Genomic DNA, 20,194 nt, shown 5'->3' on the forward strand with positions numbered 1-20,194 from the left:
TGGGGCGACCTCGGAGCGACTTGTATAGACTTCCATTATGTGAAGTCCCTGCAAGTCGCTCCGAAGTCGTGGTGCATGGTAATGCACAAGTCGCCCCCGAAGTAGTAAGGAGTCGTGGCTCTTAAAATAAAAAAAAATAACATAAATGAATAATTAAAAAAACAAAAAGTAAAGTGCCCCCATCCTCATCGTGTTAGCGCACAAAGGTGAACACGTGCGTCAGTTCTGCATGCATGCAAACAGCGATTGTCCCACACATGTGAGGTATTGCCACGAATATAAGATCATGGGCAGTAATTCTAGCACTAGATCTTCTCTGCAGATATAAAGAAGTAACCTGTAAAGGCTTTTAAAGCTTTGCCTATGGATAGTAAATATTACGTTGTTTGTCACCGTTGAGTGGGCATGTGCAACTTTAGCAGCGTGAAAGGTTAGGTACCTATTTACTCAGCGTGACATCATCTTTTATATTTTACAAAACATTTTTTTTTTTTTACAAAAATTTAGTTTGAAAAACTGTGTGATATAAAAAAACTGCAGAAACCTCTCTAGGGCTTCTGCTTTAAAAAACATATATGACGTTTGGGGGTTCTAAGTAATTTTCTAGCAAAAAAAAAACCCCAGATAAACCCCCCAGATTTTTACATGGAAGAATAAGCGACCCGTCAGATTAGTTAACAGAAGTGACGTTCCGTCAGCTGAATACTTACTGCGCACGCTTAGCAGGTTTGCTAATGTGACCGAACACCTGCAGTCAGAAGGCGGCCGCGGACATGTTACTACACCCAGCTACGTCTTGAATTTCACAGTCATTTTAGCAAGAAACTGAGCGGATATAAATAAACATAGTATATTGACATCTTTTTAAATGCTGTTTAATGTTACATTTTGAAAGAAGCTGGATGCCAGCAGTAGGAAGGTGGCAGAGGCCATCTTGGTACACCCCACACTGCTCAGCGCTAACCCTTTAGGCTTTGAAAAAGTAACATGAAAACAGCATGACAGATCTCAATATACTATATTGATTTATATGCGCTCACTTTATTCTTGACTGTGAGATTCAAGACGTAGCTGGGTGTAGTAAGATGTCCGCTGGCGCCTAATGATTGCAGGTGTTCTGTCAGATTAGCAAACCTTCGCATGTGCAGTAAATATTCAGCTGACAGAACGTCACTTCAGTAACCTAATCTGACGGGCCGTCTATTCTGACAGCACACCGGTCTTCAAATGGTTAAGTGAAATCTTCCGAATGAGACATATATGGAAATAAAATCCTTACAGGGTTATTACCCTCACTCACTCCATCCAAAATGAGAAAAAAATGCCTTAAGTTCTACTTTACATATAAGGTAGACTAAAATGACACCTTCAAGCGCAATTAAAAAAAAAAAAAAAAAGTCCCACACTGACCCAAAAGTAAACTACAGGCAGGCAGCAAAATAAGCTGGTTACATAAAAGGAAGCATCCTGAGCATCTCTTTAGTTGTGCATGCTCTATGCTCCGCCCACACCAGTGACTGCTTTGAGTGCTGCTGGACATCCAGCCAAAGTCTCTGTCAGGTATACTGGATGAGTTACCCCGCTGTTCTTTTTTTTTTTTTCCAAACGTGACCCAGATGTTCTATCAGAATATGGCTACCCATCACAAAATGCAACTGAAGTGACGTTGCCAACAAAACTGCTTACTGCGCATGCGCTTTGCGTTCCAACATGGCCGCTATGTGTTTGAATGGGTTTCCTAATCTGACAGAACATGAAGGCAGCAGCGGACATCTTCCTACACCCAAGAAAGTCTTCAATGTCACACTTATTTTAGCAATAAACTCACCTTATATACTAAAATAGACTATTTCACCGCCACCGAGTGAAATAGTCTAATTTCACTACATAATCAGTTTGGCGATGAGCAGTGTGGGGTGTACCAAGATGGTCGCCCCCACCTTCTGGCTGCAGGCTTGTCGCTATATTTACTATAATACTAATAATTCTATAATAATAAAAATGGAATCTTGTATTTCAGGATAAAGGTGAGTTTACTGCTAAAATAACTGTGAAATAGAAGCCTTGCCTGGGTGTAAGAAGATGTTCTGTCACATCAGGAAACCTATTGGAATGCATAGCGGCCATGTTGGAACGCATGCGCAGTAAGCATTTTTGGCTCACAACGTCTTTTGTTAAATTTTCTGATGAGTAGCGGTGTTCAGAATACCACTACCTATCAGATTCTGCAACCAGAAGTGACGCTCAGACAAGAACAACTTACTGCGCATGCTCCATGCTTTCCAACATGGCCGCTATGCGTTCCAATAGGTTTCCTAATGTGACAGAACAGGAAGCAGGGGCGGACATCTTCTTACACCCACGCAAGTCTTTTACATGTATTTTAGCAGTAAACTGACCTTATAGACTGAATACCAGCATTATATTTCTATTATTATTCTAATATACTAAATATAGCGAGGAACCTGCAGGTAGAAGGTGGCGACGACCATCTTGCTACACCCTGTACTTCTCAGCAACAAACTGATTATATAGTGATATTGACTTTTTCACTCGGTCACAGTGAAATAGTCCATTTCAGTATATAAGGTGAGTTTACTGCTAAAATAAATGTAAAATTCAAGACTTGCGTGGGTGTAAGACGATATCTGCCTCTGCTTCCTGTTCTGTCACATTAGGAAACCTATTGGAACGCATAGCGGCCATGTTGGAACGCATGGCGCATGCGCAGTAAGGGGTTCTAGTCTACGTCACCTCCAGTTGCAGAATCTGACAGGTAGCGATAGTCTGATAGAACAGCAGACACAGGAGTCTTCACTCACTTAGTAACCGTATCACTGTTACTAGCCGTAACACAGCAAGGAAGGAGCCTGCTCATCTAAAGGAATGCCAGGGATGCCATTTGTGTGCGCTCTCTGTCTCAGCGTTCAGGCCCTCCCCTTTCTCTGCCCCGGAAGTAAATATGCAAGCAGCGTGACCCCGGCAAGGTTATGTGCGCTGCTCTGCATGTGTAGGGAGCCTGTAATGTATTGAAGTCTCTCTCCATAGTGTGTTGTGTGTCTTCCTTGTCATGGACTCTGGCAAAGCGGGTAAGCCCTGCTATGTACTGAATACATATCTGTTACAGGGATTGAAGGGGAATGGAAAGGAGTGCTTCAGGTAGTTTGTAATCAAAGCACAGAGTACAAGACTTCATGAGAACTGTCCTGCAGCTCTGTGCTCCCAGCTTCTTCCAATTTACAGCTCTAAAGTAAAGTTTAGCCACTTGATTCCCAAGCCTATTCTGACACCTCCTTCCTCCAATATTACTTAGAACCCCCCTCAAAAAAAAAAAAAAAAAAATATATATATATATATATATATACTGTATGTGTATATATATATATATATATATATATATATATATAAAACCACTTCAGCCTTGGAAGGTTCCCCCACCCCCCTAATGACCAGGCCATTTTTTGCGATTCGGCACTGCATTACTGTAACGGTCACGCTGTCCCCCGAGAAAATTCATGTCCTTTTTTCCCCACATATAGAGATTTCTTTTGGTGGTATTTGATCACCTCTGTGATTTATATTTATTGTGCTATAAACAAAAAAAGAGTGACAATTCTGAAAAAAAAAACAATATTTTTCACTTTCTGCTATATAACATTCCTAATAAATACAAAATCAGCCCAGTTTGTATTCTACTACATATTTTTGGTAAAAAAAAAAAAATCCCATTAAGCGTATTTTGATTGGTTTGCGCAAAAGTTATCACGTCTACAAACTAGGGGAAAGATTTGACTCTTTTTTTTTTTTTTTTTTTTTTTTTTTACTAGTAATGGCGGTGATCTGCAATTTTTAGCAGGACTGCAACATTGCGGCGGACATTGTTGGGGGGACCAGTGACATTACTAAAGAAATGATTGCTAAAAATATGCACTATTACTGTAATAATGACACTGGCAGGGAAGGGGTTAACTCAGGGGCGATCAAAGGGTTAAGTGTGAGCCTAGGGAGTGTTTTCTAACTGTAAGGGGGATGGGCTTGTGGAATCAACACAGAGACCTGTGATCCTAAATAGGAGGATCACAGGAGCTCTGTGTTCATTCCAGAGAGAACAGTCTGCTGTGTTTACAACAGCTGACCATCGTTCTCTCTCCACAGGAAGTGATCGCGGGTGCCCGGGGGCAATCCCAGCCACCGGCCTCGTGAATCGGCTTCCCCGCTGCCTAATGGGGGCGCGGCGGTACAGGTATGGTGGTTTGCGCAGCCGAGCCAGCCTGCCGCAGTATATTTGCAGTGGGCGGTTGGCAAGTAGTTAAGCAAAGACCCTAGAGAATAAAATGGTGGGTGTTTCAATTTTTTTATGTCACACAGCATTTGCGCAGTTGTTTTTCAAATTCAATTTCTTTGGAAAAAAAATACTCACAAATGAATTTTAGTGAACACAAACACAAAACCATTTTATATTTATATTTTGGTAAAATATAAAAGATAATGTTACACCAAGTAAATAGATACCAAGCATGTCCTGCTTGAAAATTGCTCATGGAATGGCGACAAACTACGGTACTTTAAATTATCCATAGGTGACGCTTTAAAAGTCTTTGCAGATTACTAGTTTAAATTTTCATAGGCGTTCTGGTGCTAAAATTATTGTTCTTGCTCTGACAATCGCGGTGATACCTCACATGTGTGGTGTGATCAGTGTTTACATATGCCTTTGCCACTGCGTAGGGGGGATGGGGGCGCTTTAAACATTATTTTTTATTTTATTTTTTTACACTGTTTTTCAAAAAAAAAAAAATTGATCATTTATTGCTGTCAAAAGGAATGTAAACATCCGTTGCAACAGCAATAGCAGTGACAGGTACTCTTTATGGAGAGATTGGGAGTCTAGTACAGTGTTTCTCAACCTTTTTTTCAGTCAAAACACCCTTTAAAATTCTGCACAATCTCGAGGCACCCCATTCTAAAGTTAAAAAATGAAACTAATAGTTTTATAAAAAATTTTGGGTATATTCTAGGCAATTTGTCAACGCACCCCTGAAGGCACCCTGGTCGAAAAAAGCTTGTCTATTAGACCCCCTCATCTCTCCCTTGGGCTCCAATGCAGCTAATGAGACACCCGTCAGTCTGATCGGCTGCTTCACTGGCTGCTATGCAGCCAGTAAACAAAAAACTGGAACCAGAAGTGACAAAATAGTCATCACTTCCAGGTTCTGACATCACACAGTGGGAGGAACAACTTCAGTTCCCCTCACTGTGAGTCCAGAGCTGAATGCTGCCGGCTGCATCGTTACTGAGCTTCCTAATTGCTCAGGAGAGCTCGATAAAGGCGGGGAGGAGGATGGGACCCCTTCTGCCACCTGTAAAAGTATTCCAGCGGGTGCCCAGCCACTTGGATTACTTTTACATGAAAGAGAATTGCCAGCACTAAAAACTTATACCGGGATCATGGTTGTAGACTCAACCATGATCCTGGTTTAACCGATTCACTAGCCGGTAGAGAAGAGGTTAAAGTAGAACTTCAAGTATGATCTATATTGCACCTTCCCCTCACTGGACATCTCGGCCATTCACATATCGCCTTGTATTTTTCTTATTCCACCTCTGATTGGAGGAGGGGGCATTGACCCTCATCTTCACCTTGTCCAATAAGTGCATGGCTTGTATTCATCATAAATAAATATGCAATAAAAGTGGTTGTAAACCTTAGATATGAAATATGAACAAAGCACATCCCTCTATAGTGTGTACTTATCTCAGCTAAGAGCACTGTGTGTCATTTCTGTCTGCTGCTTCCTTCCTCTGTTGTGCAATATGCTGAGTGACTTTAAGGAGGGATGGGCACCCTCCAGACTCACCTGCCCTCTTCCTATCCATTATTATTAATGTGCTTCTACTATGGAGGCTCTCAGAAATGTGTAGCGTTTGGACTATAGATGATACTGGGGTTCTGTGAAGTGGCTCTGCAGCTTCTGCATGTATTTGCAAATGTGTGCAAAACCCCCCCTGTTTTTAACACAAACTGTAACAGGATAATTTGGTTGGTTGCAGGCTGGTTGGTAGGTTGAGCTGGGAATTGTCTTTGGTTTTGTTTTCCTTTCTCTGTTTTCAGCATGAATCGCTTCTGACAAGTTTTTCTGACACCAGGAGAATAAAATGCGACAGGGAGGGAGCTCCAACAGACTAACAGCCTCAGCTCTGTTCCTGTGTGAGGGGGGGTGTCTCTTACCTCCAATTAGCTTTTAGAACTCTTCTCACTGAGCTCTGCGGAATGTAACTTTAGATCTCTGCCCCCCTTTTTTTCTGAATTCTCAGACAAGCTTTTTAAATTCAGCACTTTTTTTTAACCGATGTAGAAAAGAGAAGACTGAAGATAAACATGTACAACTTATGTGAGAGGGTTTGCTTCATCTCAGTGTATCACCTGAGGCCAGTCACTTCACCTAGTAGGGTGTGGGTTTTACACCCACTTTAAAGTGTAAATGCAAACATTTTTTTTTCAGTTTGGATAGAGTAAGGGAGGGTTATAACCCCTGTAATTTTTTTTTTTTGCCATCTGTGTTCCAAAAGGGAGATTTCCCTTCACTTCCTGTCTGATAGCCAAAACAGCAAGTGAGAGGAAATCCCTCCTAAAGTTAGGGAATCCTGGGGTGTCATCAGAACTAGTCTCCTAAGTGGAAGTTTTCCCCTCTATTGCTGTTCTTCTGTCAACCCAAAATATGGAAATTTCTTTTGCTTTCCCTTTTATTTAAAACCGTAAACAGGACAAATCCTCCTTAAAGCAGAGTTCCACTCAAAAGTGGAACTCCGCTAATCTGCTTCCCCCCCCCCCCTCCGGTGCCCCATTTGGCACCTTTCAGGGGGGAGGAGGGAACGGGTACCTGTTTTTGACAGGTACTCTTCCCCACTTCCTGGGAGACAGCGCCGCGGCGCTGTCCCTCGGAAGTTCAGCCCCCTCCTTTTTCCTCCGCCGCTGGGCCTATTGCAAAGCACAGCGCGCTTTGCGCAGTAGGGAACCAGCAGTGAAGCCGGAAAGCTTCACTGCCTGGTTCCCTTACTCTGGATAGCGGTGGCACCCGAGAGCCGATACGTAAATCGTCTTCGGGTGCCGACATCGCGGGCTCCCTGAACAGGTAAGTTCTACTATTTAAAAGTCAGCAGCTACAGTATTTGTAGCTGCTGACTTTAAATTTTTTTTAAGGGGGGCGGAACTCCTCTTTAACAGGAGAACGGACAACAACAAAAAAACTGACAAATGTTATAATCCCTCACCACTCCATACTCCATTTGTTCCAAAATAAAGCTGGTATTAAGCACAAAAATTTTACATATTGCAGCTCCCCAGTTTTTCGTTGTGGTGGCTACATTTGTTTTCTTTTTTTAGGCTGGTTGGAAAATGGTGTCATCCCACGCATGCACATGGAAGTCTGTCATTTTGGCACAGCTGAAGTGTGCTGGGAATGCACGTTGATATATGCATTCACGGCTCAGTGTGCATTTAAAATAAGCCTGTGAACAGGCAGGTAAGTGTTATTGCAGAGAAAACCTATCCTGTCTCTTCCGCAATAAAGAGCGGCATGTTTGCAGTTTTTTATTAGTTACATTTAGTTCTGCTTTAACAGACCAAGCCGACCAGCAATAATGGCAGTTAGAGGGTTGAGACAAACCATGTAAAGTGGAATTAAACTTAAATTATAACTAAAGGCAAAACTTTTCCAGGACAGCTTTACGAGAGAGAGGCACTTCCCACCTAGCCATCAAACATGATCCACATTACTATATAAAGAACTCATTCCCTATCGTCACTCAGTTTTATGTGTTTCCTCCGGCCATATAGGAGCACAGCTTTGGTTTGATATTTTTATCACTATCAGGTGATAGTGCTGACAGAGGCCTCCCAGGCGTAGTATTCCTTTAACCGGAGCAGGAATCTAGGGGAGTTTCTATTACCTGGGACCAGAGTTACACTGGTGGTGGTTACCAGGGCTTGTAGGGACCCCTACTCTCTTTGAATGTCCTAAGTGTCTCCAGAGGGAGGAGAATCACTAGTCAGGGTGGCTACAGAGACTAGGGGGTTTCTCCCTGCAGGAGTCAATACGATGGCATGTGCGGTGCCTTGTTTGGCATTTTTTTTCCTACTTTGCAGGCTTGCAGTGGTGGTGCATGTGGCAGCTTGAGCCGCTGGAGGGGTTAGGACATAATTTCCTGCGCTCGGCCTATGACCTCACTTCCACCATGGGCAGAAAACACTGGACACCATCTTCATTCTGGTAGTTCATCAGCAGTGTGCCGCAATAGAAAGATTGCATCCCAGAGCAGGAATTCTCCTATAAGCAGGTGCCCAAGCCACAGCACCATGCGGGGACCACCAGGACGCACAGGTGTGCAGGCGGAGCCCTATTAGCCTCCTATTTCAGCCGGTCAGAAGGTGGACTGGAAGTCTGCACTTGTTTGGAAGCAATCATGTCTGAGGCAGACCTGGTGGAGCATGGGGAGGCTAGCACCAGGAAGGAGAAAGTTTATTCTCAGGAGCCCCCTCTTCTTCATTTCTGTTTAGCTAGTGGAGGGGGCACAAGCCAGGGGTTACTTTCTATTGCAGGGAAAAGAGAGTATTTTTGTTATTTATATGCAAAAGGTGCTCCCACATTGAGGAGGGCTAGTATTAGGGCTGTCTCTCGCTTTCCTATTTCCTCAGTGGGAGTCAGCTCATTTTGATGGGGGTGATTTTGCTTCTTTGTAGGCAAAAACCCAGGAAAAGAAGAAGGAAAGGGTGAAAGGCAGCGAACCCTCAAAATAGAGATGTGTGCCCTGAGTTCTTGGAGAAAGTGACTGCTAAATTTTCATTGACACTTTGATAAAGAGTGTCTGGGAGTCTTCTAAAAGGATTCATGGATTGAATGAAGGAGGAAATGGTGCTCCATTCCAGTCGTTCAGAAACCTCCTACAGGAATCTGGCCATAATTATGCGCTGCCAAGTACCTCTGCTTCTAGCATGTAAACAGCTACTTTTACCCCCAGGTCAATAGTGGAGGAGCAGGGCGCATCAGAAGAATTGGGGTTAAACTCCAGCAACAAATCAGATTTAGAGGAGGGAGAGCTAAAAACAGAAGGAGAAAACAAGTTGCAAGATTCTGCTTTCCCACTGACGAGACAGAAATACTGTTAAAAGCAATACGTGGCAATGTGGGGTTTGAAGAAGAACAAAAAGTTGGGATTCCTACGCGAATACCTATATGCAGGCTTGCAAGAGAAACAACTGTGAACATTTCCTGTTCATCCCACTCTCAAGGAAACCATACTAAGAGAGTGGAGGGAGCGGGAAAGTAAAGTATTCTCTGCTTTCAAAAAATATACAACCCCAAGTGCAAAAAAGTTGGAACACGGTGTAAAATATACAGAGATTTGCAAATCTTATAAACCCATATTTTATTCACAGTAGAAAATAGCAATATATCTTGGGCATTGATCTCAGACACCAGGCAAACTTGTATATCTCTCAGATTTTTTAAAACTCAACCACTTCCCCCAGATGTCAAAGTATTTCTCGAGGGCATATTCTGCTGTAAACAACGTTTCCTCAATGGATCTCACCCATTCCACCTTTTCAACCCACTCTCCCATCCTCAGGGGTTCTGCTGATCGCCAGAGTCTCTGGATTAAGCTTTTGGCCGCATTTAATAAGTGAGACACTAACATATTCTTATATTCTGTCACCTTTTTCTCCTTGCTGTGAAGTAAACAAGTCCATGGCTCTGCCTGTATGTGTTCTCCTGTGATCTGATAAATTACCTTAATAATCCCCTCCCAATAAAGTTGTATATTTGCACATTCCCACCACAAATGGGTGAAGGTCCTTGGAGCATTACAACAAGTTGGGGGCACATCCGCCCCGAACCTTCGCGCCCTCTGCAGGGTAACATGCCACCTAGCAAAAAGCTTATAACACATCTCCATTGTCCCTGCATCCACTGATGAGTAATAAGCTAATCTCAAAGCTTTCCTCTCCTTTCCCTCGTCTCTAAGGGGTCCTAAATCCTGTTCCAATTTCTCTAGATATGGCGGGTTTATAGGTTCTACTTCGTTTATCAATATCTTGTATATTTTAGATATGCTTTGCTTTAAAAATGAAGGGGGAACAAAAAGTTTATTGGTCTCATATTATCCTTCCCCCGCAGCGATTGCGGTAGTGAATGCACATTGTTGCAATTGTGTGTATCTCCATCTATCCAGTGGTGTACTTCCCCATTTTTATGTTATTTCAAAAAAACTTGCACATTCTATTTCCCTCCATTATACCCTGTGATATGTCACCTCTTTTTTTGCCCATCTAACGAAATATAGGTAATCTTTCCCAGGTTTAAAATTATTTGTGTCTAATAATGAAATTAAAGGTGCATTATAATCCCAGTGATATAGTCTGCAAAGACTATCCCATATCCTAAAAGTGTTCCTAGTCAGTGGATTTGTGCTATTGGCCAGTTCTCCTGGGACCCATACCATCTCACCTAAATCAAACCAACTTTGTGCTCGTTCAATCTCCACCCAGCTCTTAACATCCTTATTGTGCATCCAATCCGCTTTTCGCGCAATGCTGATTGCCTGATAATATTTCTTTTAAATCAGGTGCTGCAAGCCTCCCCTCCCCTTCTCTTTTTTTTTTTTTTTTTCCTTTACCAATACTGCATAAGAGATCCTAGGTCGTTTGTGTGCCCAAATGTATTTTAGTATCATAGTTCTTAATTTTCTAAAATAGACCTGGGGTAAAGAAATTGGAATCATTTGGAAAATCTATATGAGCTTGGGTAAAATATTCATTTTTAACAAATTTATTCTGCCCAGCCATGAAATATCTTAAGAGGTTCAGCTGGTCCATGACCTTATTGAGCATTGGGATATAGTTGGCCTCATATATAGTCTTAAAATATGCAGTTAACTTTATTCCCAGGTATCCTAACTCCTCTCTACACCATACAAAAGGGAATTTGGGCTGTAAAGCCTGCTGTTCTCTCTTTGAGATTGATCTATTCAAAATTTCAGATTTAGCTAAGTTAATTTTAAAGTTTGACATCTTTCCATATCTACCCAGTTCCTCCAAATATAAAATAACACATCATCCGCATACGCGGCCACCTTATACTCCCTATTTCCCTCGCTCACCCCTCTTACCACCCTCTTATGTCTGTGTTTTTACGGATTGCTGCCAATAGGGGTTCATAGGCCATAACAAACAAAATTGGGGAGAGTGGCATTCTTTGCCTCATCCAATTGAATAGTTTTAAGGGGGGGGGGGCTTGGGACAAGCTGCCATTCACTCTAATTCTTGCTGTTGGATGGTGATAGATGGCGGTGATCCATTGCATCATCCTATCCCCAATACCTAGATGTCTCAACATCTCTAGCAGGAAGTGTACCCTGTCAAAGGCCTTTTCTGCATCTATTGACAGGAACACAACTGGGACCCCCTTCTTTTTCGCCTCATGGACCAGGAATAATGACTTGAGGCAGTTATCCCTCCCCTCCCGACCAGTCACAAAACCTACTTGATTGTTATGGATCCATCTTGGCAACAATGGTTTTGAATCTTTCTGCTATTATTTTGGCAATGATTTTTATATGATTTGTATATCTGTATTCAGTAGGGAGATTGGGCTATAGCTGGCAGGAGCCCTAGTATCCTTTCCCTCCTTCAGAATAAGGGTTATATAGGCAAGTACATCAACAGCACATACCTAGTAGCAGGAATGGAAGGTGAGGGATCTTGTTGCCAATAACCCTAATAGTGGTTTGTACGCAGCCTATGCTGTGGTGTGGTGAATTGTAGCCACCTGTGTGCTGCTTTTTATAACCACTTGTGTTACCTACATATGTATGTGCAATACATGCGTGTTTAAAGTGCTAAAGTTGTGCTGGTTGCTATTCTTAAGATAAATTAATTGACATTTCATAATAAAATTTCATAATAAAAAAGTGGATAGTCATATGCATATATTACTATATACTAGTCCATGAATGAAAATACGTATTGACACAGTATCTCATAAATAGATTAAAACCATCCGAAAAACTTTTAAAATTAGATAGAAAAGTGCTCAGTGCCAAAGGAAAATGTCCTTATATTTCCAAGAAATGGTATTAGTTCAAATAGTGATTCAAATATTAATTCAATCTTGAATGTGATGGTGAAGTTCAAAACAATCAAAAGTGCATAAGTGATGACACCCTCTGTGCTCCTGTGTATGAGGGGGGCAATTCAAACTCACCAGATGTTGACCCTCGATACCATATGGCAGGTGGGTCAAAAGTGCTTTGTGGTGAGTGTCCAGCGGGGGTTCCAGCCGTCCGTGCCCGGGTGGTCCTGCATCCTGTTGGGCGTCCCGCACGGCTTCCCAGTACCCAGGCTCCGAAATTTTTCTCCACAAAACACTGTACCACCAACGTTGTATACATATATATTTTTAAGTACTTTTGGGAATTTTATTGGAAACCTTTTTTTATAAATAAAAGCAACATTTTTATTACTACACCATGAGGAGTGCGATTCTTTGGTAACACCCAACAGGATCCAGGACCACCCGGGCACGGACGGCTGGAACCCCGCTGGACACTCACCACAAAGCACTTTTGACCCACCTGCCGTATGGTATCGAGGGTCAACAACATCTGGTGAGTTTGAATTGCCCCCCTCATACACAGGAGCACAGAGGGTGTCATCACTTATGCACTTTTGATTGTTTTGAACTTCACCATCACATTCAAGATTGAATTATTATTTGAATCACTATTTGAACTAATACCATTTCTTGGAAATATAAGGACATTTTCCTTATAACTCTTGTATCTCTGGAATACCTTTAGACCTAGTCTGTTGTTCCAGTACCTGAATATTCCTTAGGAGATTCATCCTTTCCCTTCCCCCCCCCTTTTTTTTTTTGTCTTCCTTTGCTTATTCATATCCCCCTTATGTAGGCCTTATGTGACTCCCACAAGGTAGCCCGCGTGATCTCTGGCATGTCATTAGTAGAAAAAAAACTCTCCAACTCCTGTTCGACCTTCTGGACTACCTTAGGATCCTGAATGAGCGAGTCATTCAGCTTTCAAGCCATTTCTCTAGTTGTTCCTGACACCGCTTCTAACTGAACCATTACTAGCACATGGTCAGAAAGTGTAATGACCTTAAAAGTCATGTCTTTGAGAGTGGATAACCGTTCATGTTCTTTTAAGATGTAATCAATTCTTGAATAGAACCCATGAACTGAAGAGTAATAAGTATAATCACTAACCCCTAATCACTAATGTCAAATTCTCCAAGCATCTACTAACTGGCAGTCCACTAGTAGTCTTTTAATTTCATTCTGTCTTTGAGGTGGGAAACTAAAAGAATCCACCGAGGAGTCCACCTGCGGATCTAAGCCCATATTTGGATCTCCAGCTACAATGAGGCTCCCTTCCTTGAATGCCATCAGTCTTCAAGATTTTCCTAAGAAACTTGTTTGGCTCTCTATTGAGGGAGTAGATATTTGCAAAGGTTCACTCTGTATTAAATAATCTACCCTTAATGTACAAGAAGCTCCCCTCATGGTCTGCTAGCGGCTCCTTCAGAACAAACCTAGTGTTCCTATCAAATCCGATATCCACTCCCCGTTAGTGGTTTGAAGTCGAGTCACCATAAAACCACATAAGAAAAAGATAACAGTCTAAACCCCGATATGGGTCTCTTGTAAGCATACCACGTTTGCCCTATAATGGTACAATACTTTGTTTACCTTATGCCTTTTTCTGGGAGTATTCAGGCCTCTAACATTATATGACACCAAACTTGTCAGGGCCATAATCGATCAGAAGGGCAGCTGTCATATTATTTCCCCAAGTGGAGTCTTCTCAGAGGAGGGAGGGGTGGGAGAGAGGACGAGAACAAAAACTCCCCCATCCTTCTCCCCTCCCAAGGAAGTTATCCCTTCCAAGGGCTGAACAAGTATCCAACTCTTGTTCAATATACGGATCTGGCGGCACTCATCTAAGTGTCACTCGACCCCCACCCCTCCACTAAATATGCAAGCCCTCCAAACCTTCCCTAGCCCCCCCGCCACTGTTGCACTTTCCCCTTCTTCTCCTCTACTTTCGCCTGCTAGTACTCATCTCTCACTTTGCTAGTTCTTAAAGTGATTATCCCCCCTGTCCCCACCTGTGGAGGGAAAAGGTTAGTAGAGAGGCAAAAGCCATTTTAACCCCAATATCCTTAGGTTAATTTTCCCTTTTCTCCTTTTCCTCCTTCCTTCTTCTCCCCTTCCTCCTACTGCCCCTTCCCACCTCCCCTTCCTCCCTGTTTCCATTATTTGTTCCTTAGTGACATTGGTGTTCCCAGATTCTCTTCCCATCCTGGAAGGGATGGAGGTGGTAGATCTAACTTGCTGCAGAAATCTTTCAAATCTTCTGGAAATCTCAGAACTGCAGTTCGGCCTTCCTTTTGCCGGACAGGCCGGGAAAAGCCCCAGCGGTATGGAACATTGGACATCCGCATTTGCTCTATCAATGGTTTAAGCAATCTCCTTCTTGTCAATGTTTCAGCCGAGAGGTCGTTAAATACCTGTAAGTTCTCTCCTTCAAAAGGAATTCCGTGGTTTTTCCCTGATTATCGATTTTTCCTCCGCATAATGAGATCTAAATAGACAAAAGGAGAGACACCTCTAAATTAAGACTGTAAACTTTAATACACGGTAAAGCAATAAGTAACTCACATAGAGTTGTTGAAGATGAGCATGACAAGTAAAGGATCAGTCTGAAAGAATCATCCGGTGAATCCAGTCGTCTGTCACAGCAGTGCCGTGCTATTCGCTTCCCTCTTCCTCCAGGCCCTCCCTCGGGATTTCCCCCGGTACTTTTTTGGCAGAGTTGACACCAGGCCACTAGGCCTTCCAGTTGTAGCTTTTTCTGTGGTCTACTTTTGTCTGCCTATCCTAAGGCCCATGTCGGGGGATACCAAGCCCCTCTTCACACATACTAGTTTCTGCTGTATCGCAAAATACCCCCGGAGCTAGGGGCAGGTTGAGTGGATTTTCCAGTTTTATTTGATTTACCTCTCATCTTCAACCCCTGAGAAATATAAGCTATGGGGTGGGTGGATTGGTGAATGGATGGATAAGTGAGCAACCGCAAATATCTATTAATAAATATAACTGAATGCTCCAGTAGATGGCTTAGTGGTAATACAGAAGAAAAGGAAAAAAGTAGAAAACAGTCCACATGGGCCAAGGAAAAATTCAGCCCCTTCAATAATATTACAAGTAGCCAGTTTGCATTCACTGCTAAATATTAACCACTGCTAAATATTAACCCCTCTCCGTGCTTCGTTCAGTCTTCCCCAGGGAAGCATGTGGAGAGCTAGGGGTTTCCTTATCAGAGTTCCAATGCCCACCTTATTGTGGAGAAAGAGGGGGACTTCTGGTTGCTAGCATGGTGTATAGCCTATGCAGAAGATACAGAGGGGTGATTAGGGTAGAAAAGTGGTCAGGTATAGAGTCAATATGGCAGTCTATAGACACAGATTAAAAACCATCAACCTGCAACGCAGCCTGTCCCTCCTGGTCTAGGTGCGAGGTCTGCCCCTTTCCCCTGTCTCTAAGAATCCTCCAGAGATGAAGCCAGGAGAGAAGAGTGTGTGCTGATGCATCAAACAAGAGCTTCAGATGGCTTTTTTCCTGGCCTCTGTAGACTCTCTTAACCAGTTCTGGACCGGAAGGATTTGCCCCCTTAATGACCAGGCCATTTTTTGCAATTCGGCACTGCGTTACTTTAACGGAAAATTGAACGGTCGTGCGAAGCTGTACCGAAATAAAATTGATGTCCTTTTTTTCCCACAAATAGAGCTTTCTTTTGGGGGTATCTGATCACCTGTGCGATTTTTATGTTTTGCACTATAAACAAAGAGCGATAATTCTGAAAAAAAAAAAAAAGGATATTTTTCACATTCTGCTATATAACATTCCCCCCAAAAAAAATATAAATATCAAAATGTTTCATCCTTAGGCCACTTTGTATTCTGCTACATATTTTAATAGTAATAAAATCGCAATAAACGTATTTTGATTGGTTTGCGCAAAAGTTATCGTGTCTACAAACTAGGGGAAAGATTTGTCATTTTTTTATTTGTTTATTTTTTACTAGTAATAGCGGCGATCTGCTATTTTTAGCAGGACTGCGACATTGTGGCGAACAGATCAAACCCCTAACTGACCTTTTTGACACTTTTGGGGGGACCAGTGACATTACTACAGTGCTAAACATATGCATTGTTACTGTAATAATGACATTGGCAGGGAAAGGGTTAACCTAGTTGGTGATCAAGGGGTTAAATGTAAGCCTAGGGGCGTGTTTACTAACTGTGGGGGGTTGGGCTTTTGAAATGATCATAGAGACCTATGATCCTTTATAGAAGGATCCCAGACCTATGTTCCAGAGAAAACAGTCAGCTGTCCGTCCTTCTCTCTCAGCGGGGAGCGATTGCGGGGTGCCCGGCGGCGATCGAGGCCGCCGGCCCTGTGCATCAGCATCCCTGTTGCTGGGTGGGGGCGGGAGCCCTCCAGCACCAGGCACGCGACCAACGTATACCTACATTCGTTTGCGCAGGAGGGGCTGCCTGCCGCATTATAACTGCGGCGGGCAGTCCGTAACTGGCTAAGAGACCACCCCACAGTCTGTCAGGGAGGCGGGCTTGCTAGTCATCAGGACCCCACCAGTGTTTTAAGAGTATACTCTCCCCTCAGGTGGCTGATAACCTGCCACGTCTCCCACCCGCTTGGACTGGGACGGGAGGGGGGACAAGAGGAAGCCCAGAGAGCTTAGAGACCGGCATTATGACACCTCATCCGGTCACTGCTTTAGCCGACTGCGCCCAGCTCTCACTCAGATGCGGCTCGCTTCCAGCATCAGGCAGCAGCAGGGGCTCGGTCAGCAGCTCACAGCTCCAGCATGTGCCAGAGCTCCACCTCCTCATTTTAATAACACTCTGTAAATGTCTGGGAACTGAGAAGATCAGTTGCTGGAGTTTTGGGAAATTAATGTTTTCCTATTCTTGCCTGATATATGATTTTAACTCCTCCAACAGTTCTGGTTGTTCTTTGTCATATTTTTTGTTTCAAGATGTGCCAGATATTTTCAATTGGTGAAAGGTATGGACTGCAGGCAGGCCAGTTAAGCACTCAGACTCTTCTTCATTGAAGCCATGCTGTTGTCATAGGTGCAGTATGTGGTTTAGCATTGTCCTACTGAAATATGCCAGGTCTTACCCAAAAAATACTTCATCTGGATGTGGGAGTACATGCTGCTCTAAAACCTGGATATATCTTTCAGCACTAATGGTGCATTTCCAGATATGCAAGCTGCCTATTCTATATGCTCTAAGTCTAATGCATCCCCATACCATCCAAGATGCAGGTTTTTGAACTGAGCGCTGATAAGCTGGAAGGTCCTTCTCTTTAGTCTGGGGGACACGGCGCCAATGGTTGCCAAAAAGAATGTCACACTTCAATTGGTCTGACCACAGAACAGTTTTCCACTTTTCAGCAGGCCATTTTAAATTTGCTTTGGCCCAGAGAAGATGGCGATGTTTCTTGATCATGTTCAGATATGGCTTCTTCTTTGCATGATAGAGCTTTTCCTTGCATTTTTGGATGGCATAGTGAACTGTATTAACAGACCATGATTTTTTTAAAGTATTCCTGAGCCAATGCACTGATGTCCATCACTGAATCATGCCTGTTTTAATGCAGTGCCGTCTCGGGGCTCAAAAATCACAGGCATCCGATATTACAATTGGGCCTTGTCCCTTGCGCACAGAGATTTCTTCAGCTTCTCAAATCTCTTGATAATATGTACTGTAGATGATGATATATTTAAAGTCTGCAATTTTATGTTGAGGAACATTATTCTGAAATTGTTTGACGATTTTTAGATGCAACTTTTCACAGATTGGTGAACCTCTGCTCATCTTTACTTTTTAGACACTCTGACTCTCTATTGTTTTTGTACCCAATCATGTTACTGACCTGTTGCCATTTACCGAATTAGTTGTAAAATGTTCTTCCAGGTTTTCCTTGTTAGTAACACTTACTTTGCCAGCTTTTTGTTGCCCTGTCTCAACTTTTCTGAGACGCGTTGCTGCCATCAACTTCAAAATGACCTTTTGTTTCTTAAAATGGTACATTTTCTCATTTTAAACATTTGATATGGGGCCTGGCCAAGCTGTGCATCTGAGTGGATCGGTCTCATGGAGCTTCTGCTAGAAATCCTGTACTTCATCCTTTCCCTGGCCACCGTCGGTTTCACAACTGCCGTCTTCAGCTGCAGCGGGCTCTCCGAATGACAGCGGTGCATCAGGTGACTTGCCTACTCGCTGCCATAACTGGGGGTGGGGGGGGACCAGGATGAAACATTTGAATGTATTCTATTGTGAATAAAGGTTTGAAAATCATTGCATTCTGTTTTTTATATAGATTTTATACAGCGTCCCAAAGCGTTGTATTTGTAACAGTGACAAGGACTCCTTGGGGGAGAGGCAGGTGGATGACATTACAATTTCCACATCAGCCAATTAGAGGAAGCCTTGTATTCATACAAGGCTTCTCCTGAATAGTGGGAAACCATTCAGACCAACTTGATTTAATTCCTCTACTGCTGTGAAACACAGGGAGACTTACCTTATGTAGCTGATGCTACTACAAAATAGTATAGTGGCGACTGCATCAGTTAGTAATGCTTATAGTTCCTTTGGGCCTGCTTTGTTCTAATGAACTGTTTAAAGCAAAGTAAATCTGGAATTCTATTTTAATCCCTTCCAACAGCTTATAGTTTCCTTCCTTTTGCTCACCTGATGTTTTTTTTTTTTCAATTTTTATAAATATCCAGTACTACTAGGTATAGAAAGCTTGTGACTAGTCTGTGTGACAGTGCTGCTCTAATTAGTGCTGTCACACAGGGAGGCCATAACCATGTGTGAACAGAAACAGCAAGGAGTGAAAGGAAAGTCCAGTAGGTGCTTTTGGGATGGCCCAAACTTTAAAATGAACCTGTTCCTTTACTCTTCATTGCCAAAAACGTTTACTTTAAAGCAACCCCTTTCAACCATTCAGTTTACACTACAATACATAATCAGTCACTAAATCTTTGTTGTCCCCTGAGATCCAATTATTCCCCTATTGGGTACAGACATCTTGCCTTTCATACAGTTTAGAGAGGGTGATGCTAGGCTGCAAGGGACATTTAACCCTTACAATGAAAGTGTGTCCTTGCATTTGTATATGCTTGAGGCTGGGAAAGTGGTTAGAGGTTAACTTAGGTTTTAACTTTGGATTCAATTTAGACATCTCTGTATCTGCACGGTTTAGTTAGGGTACACTGCACATTTTTGGCAAAGGAAGAGTGTTTGAAATGGTCAATGAAGCAATTATAAATTTATTACTATTTTTACATGATTGAGCATTGTAAAGGTTTGCTTTAAGATGGCACACATTTTACCATATAGTTTTATGACTTCCTTTAGGTCTACCAACAGCTACCCATTGTGGGGGACTGTCTGATTAGGTATAAATTTAGAGAACTGTTTAGGTAGGCCCTTGTGCTCCATATTTGTGAATCTAAGCCAATAATACATGCTAAAATCTGATTCTGCAAAGTATGATTAAATATTTATTTGATGAAATTTCTCTACCTTCTGAAGAATTGTTTAGTATGGATATAGCTGTGCAGTTCAGCTATTAATGTGTCTCTGTTGTAAGCTGGGGAACAGGTAGCAGATACAGCTCCCTGGGATAAGCAATCTCTCAGGCACAGATATCAAATCCAGTGAGGTAGTGACAAACAGTGCAGTGTTTATTTGTGATATTTACAAGTGCTGTACAGTGTCTTAGAAAAAACAAACCGGAACAAAAATAGCCAAAGAAAAACCTATCTGTGTTTTGGCACTAACTATACAATATATACAGATCCTAACTACCTGACTTAGCAAGACTACAGCTTGTCAGCTTCCACATATACAATGTGTATGTTTTCACCAACCTCTTTCTCTCACAGACAGAAGGTGTCTGATTTCCCAGGATGAGAGCACTGGCTGTCTATCCCAGAAGAGCCTAAATTGGCCTGGGGGAGTGGACCAAGACCTTAACTGGATTGTGGATCAGAGATCCCTAAATATGTAAGAGAG

At 42.6% G+C, this 20,194-nt stretch overlaps 1 protein-coding gene across 1 annotated transcript in view; it reads left to right on the forward strand.

The window, feature by feature from the left end:
- Positions 1 to 2,970: 2,970 nt before the first annotated feature.
- The window catches only part of CMC1 (C-X9-C motif containing 1), a 121,690-nt gene continuing 104,466 nt past the window's right edge, over positions 2,971 to 20,194 (forward strand). The window contains exon 1 of the mRNA XM_082257539.1: positions 2,971 to 3,089. Coding sequence (XP_082113665.1) covers positions 3,071 to 3,089 — 19 coding nt within the window. The 5' untranslated portion in view covers positions 2,971 to 3,070. The remainder of the gene's footprint in view (positions 3,090 to 20,194) is intronic.

The sequence above is a fragment of the Pelophylax lessonae genome, assembly GCF_965119305.1.
Source record: "Pelophylax lessonae genome assembly, chromosome: 5".
NCBI lineage: Eukaryota > Metazoa > Chordata > Amphibia > Anura > Ranidae > Pelophylax > Pelophylax lessonae.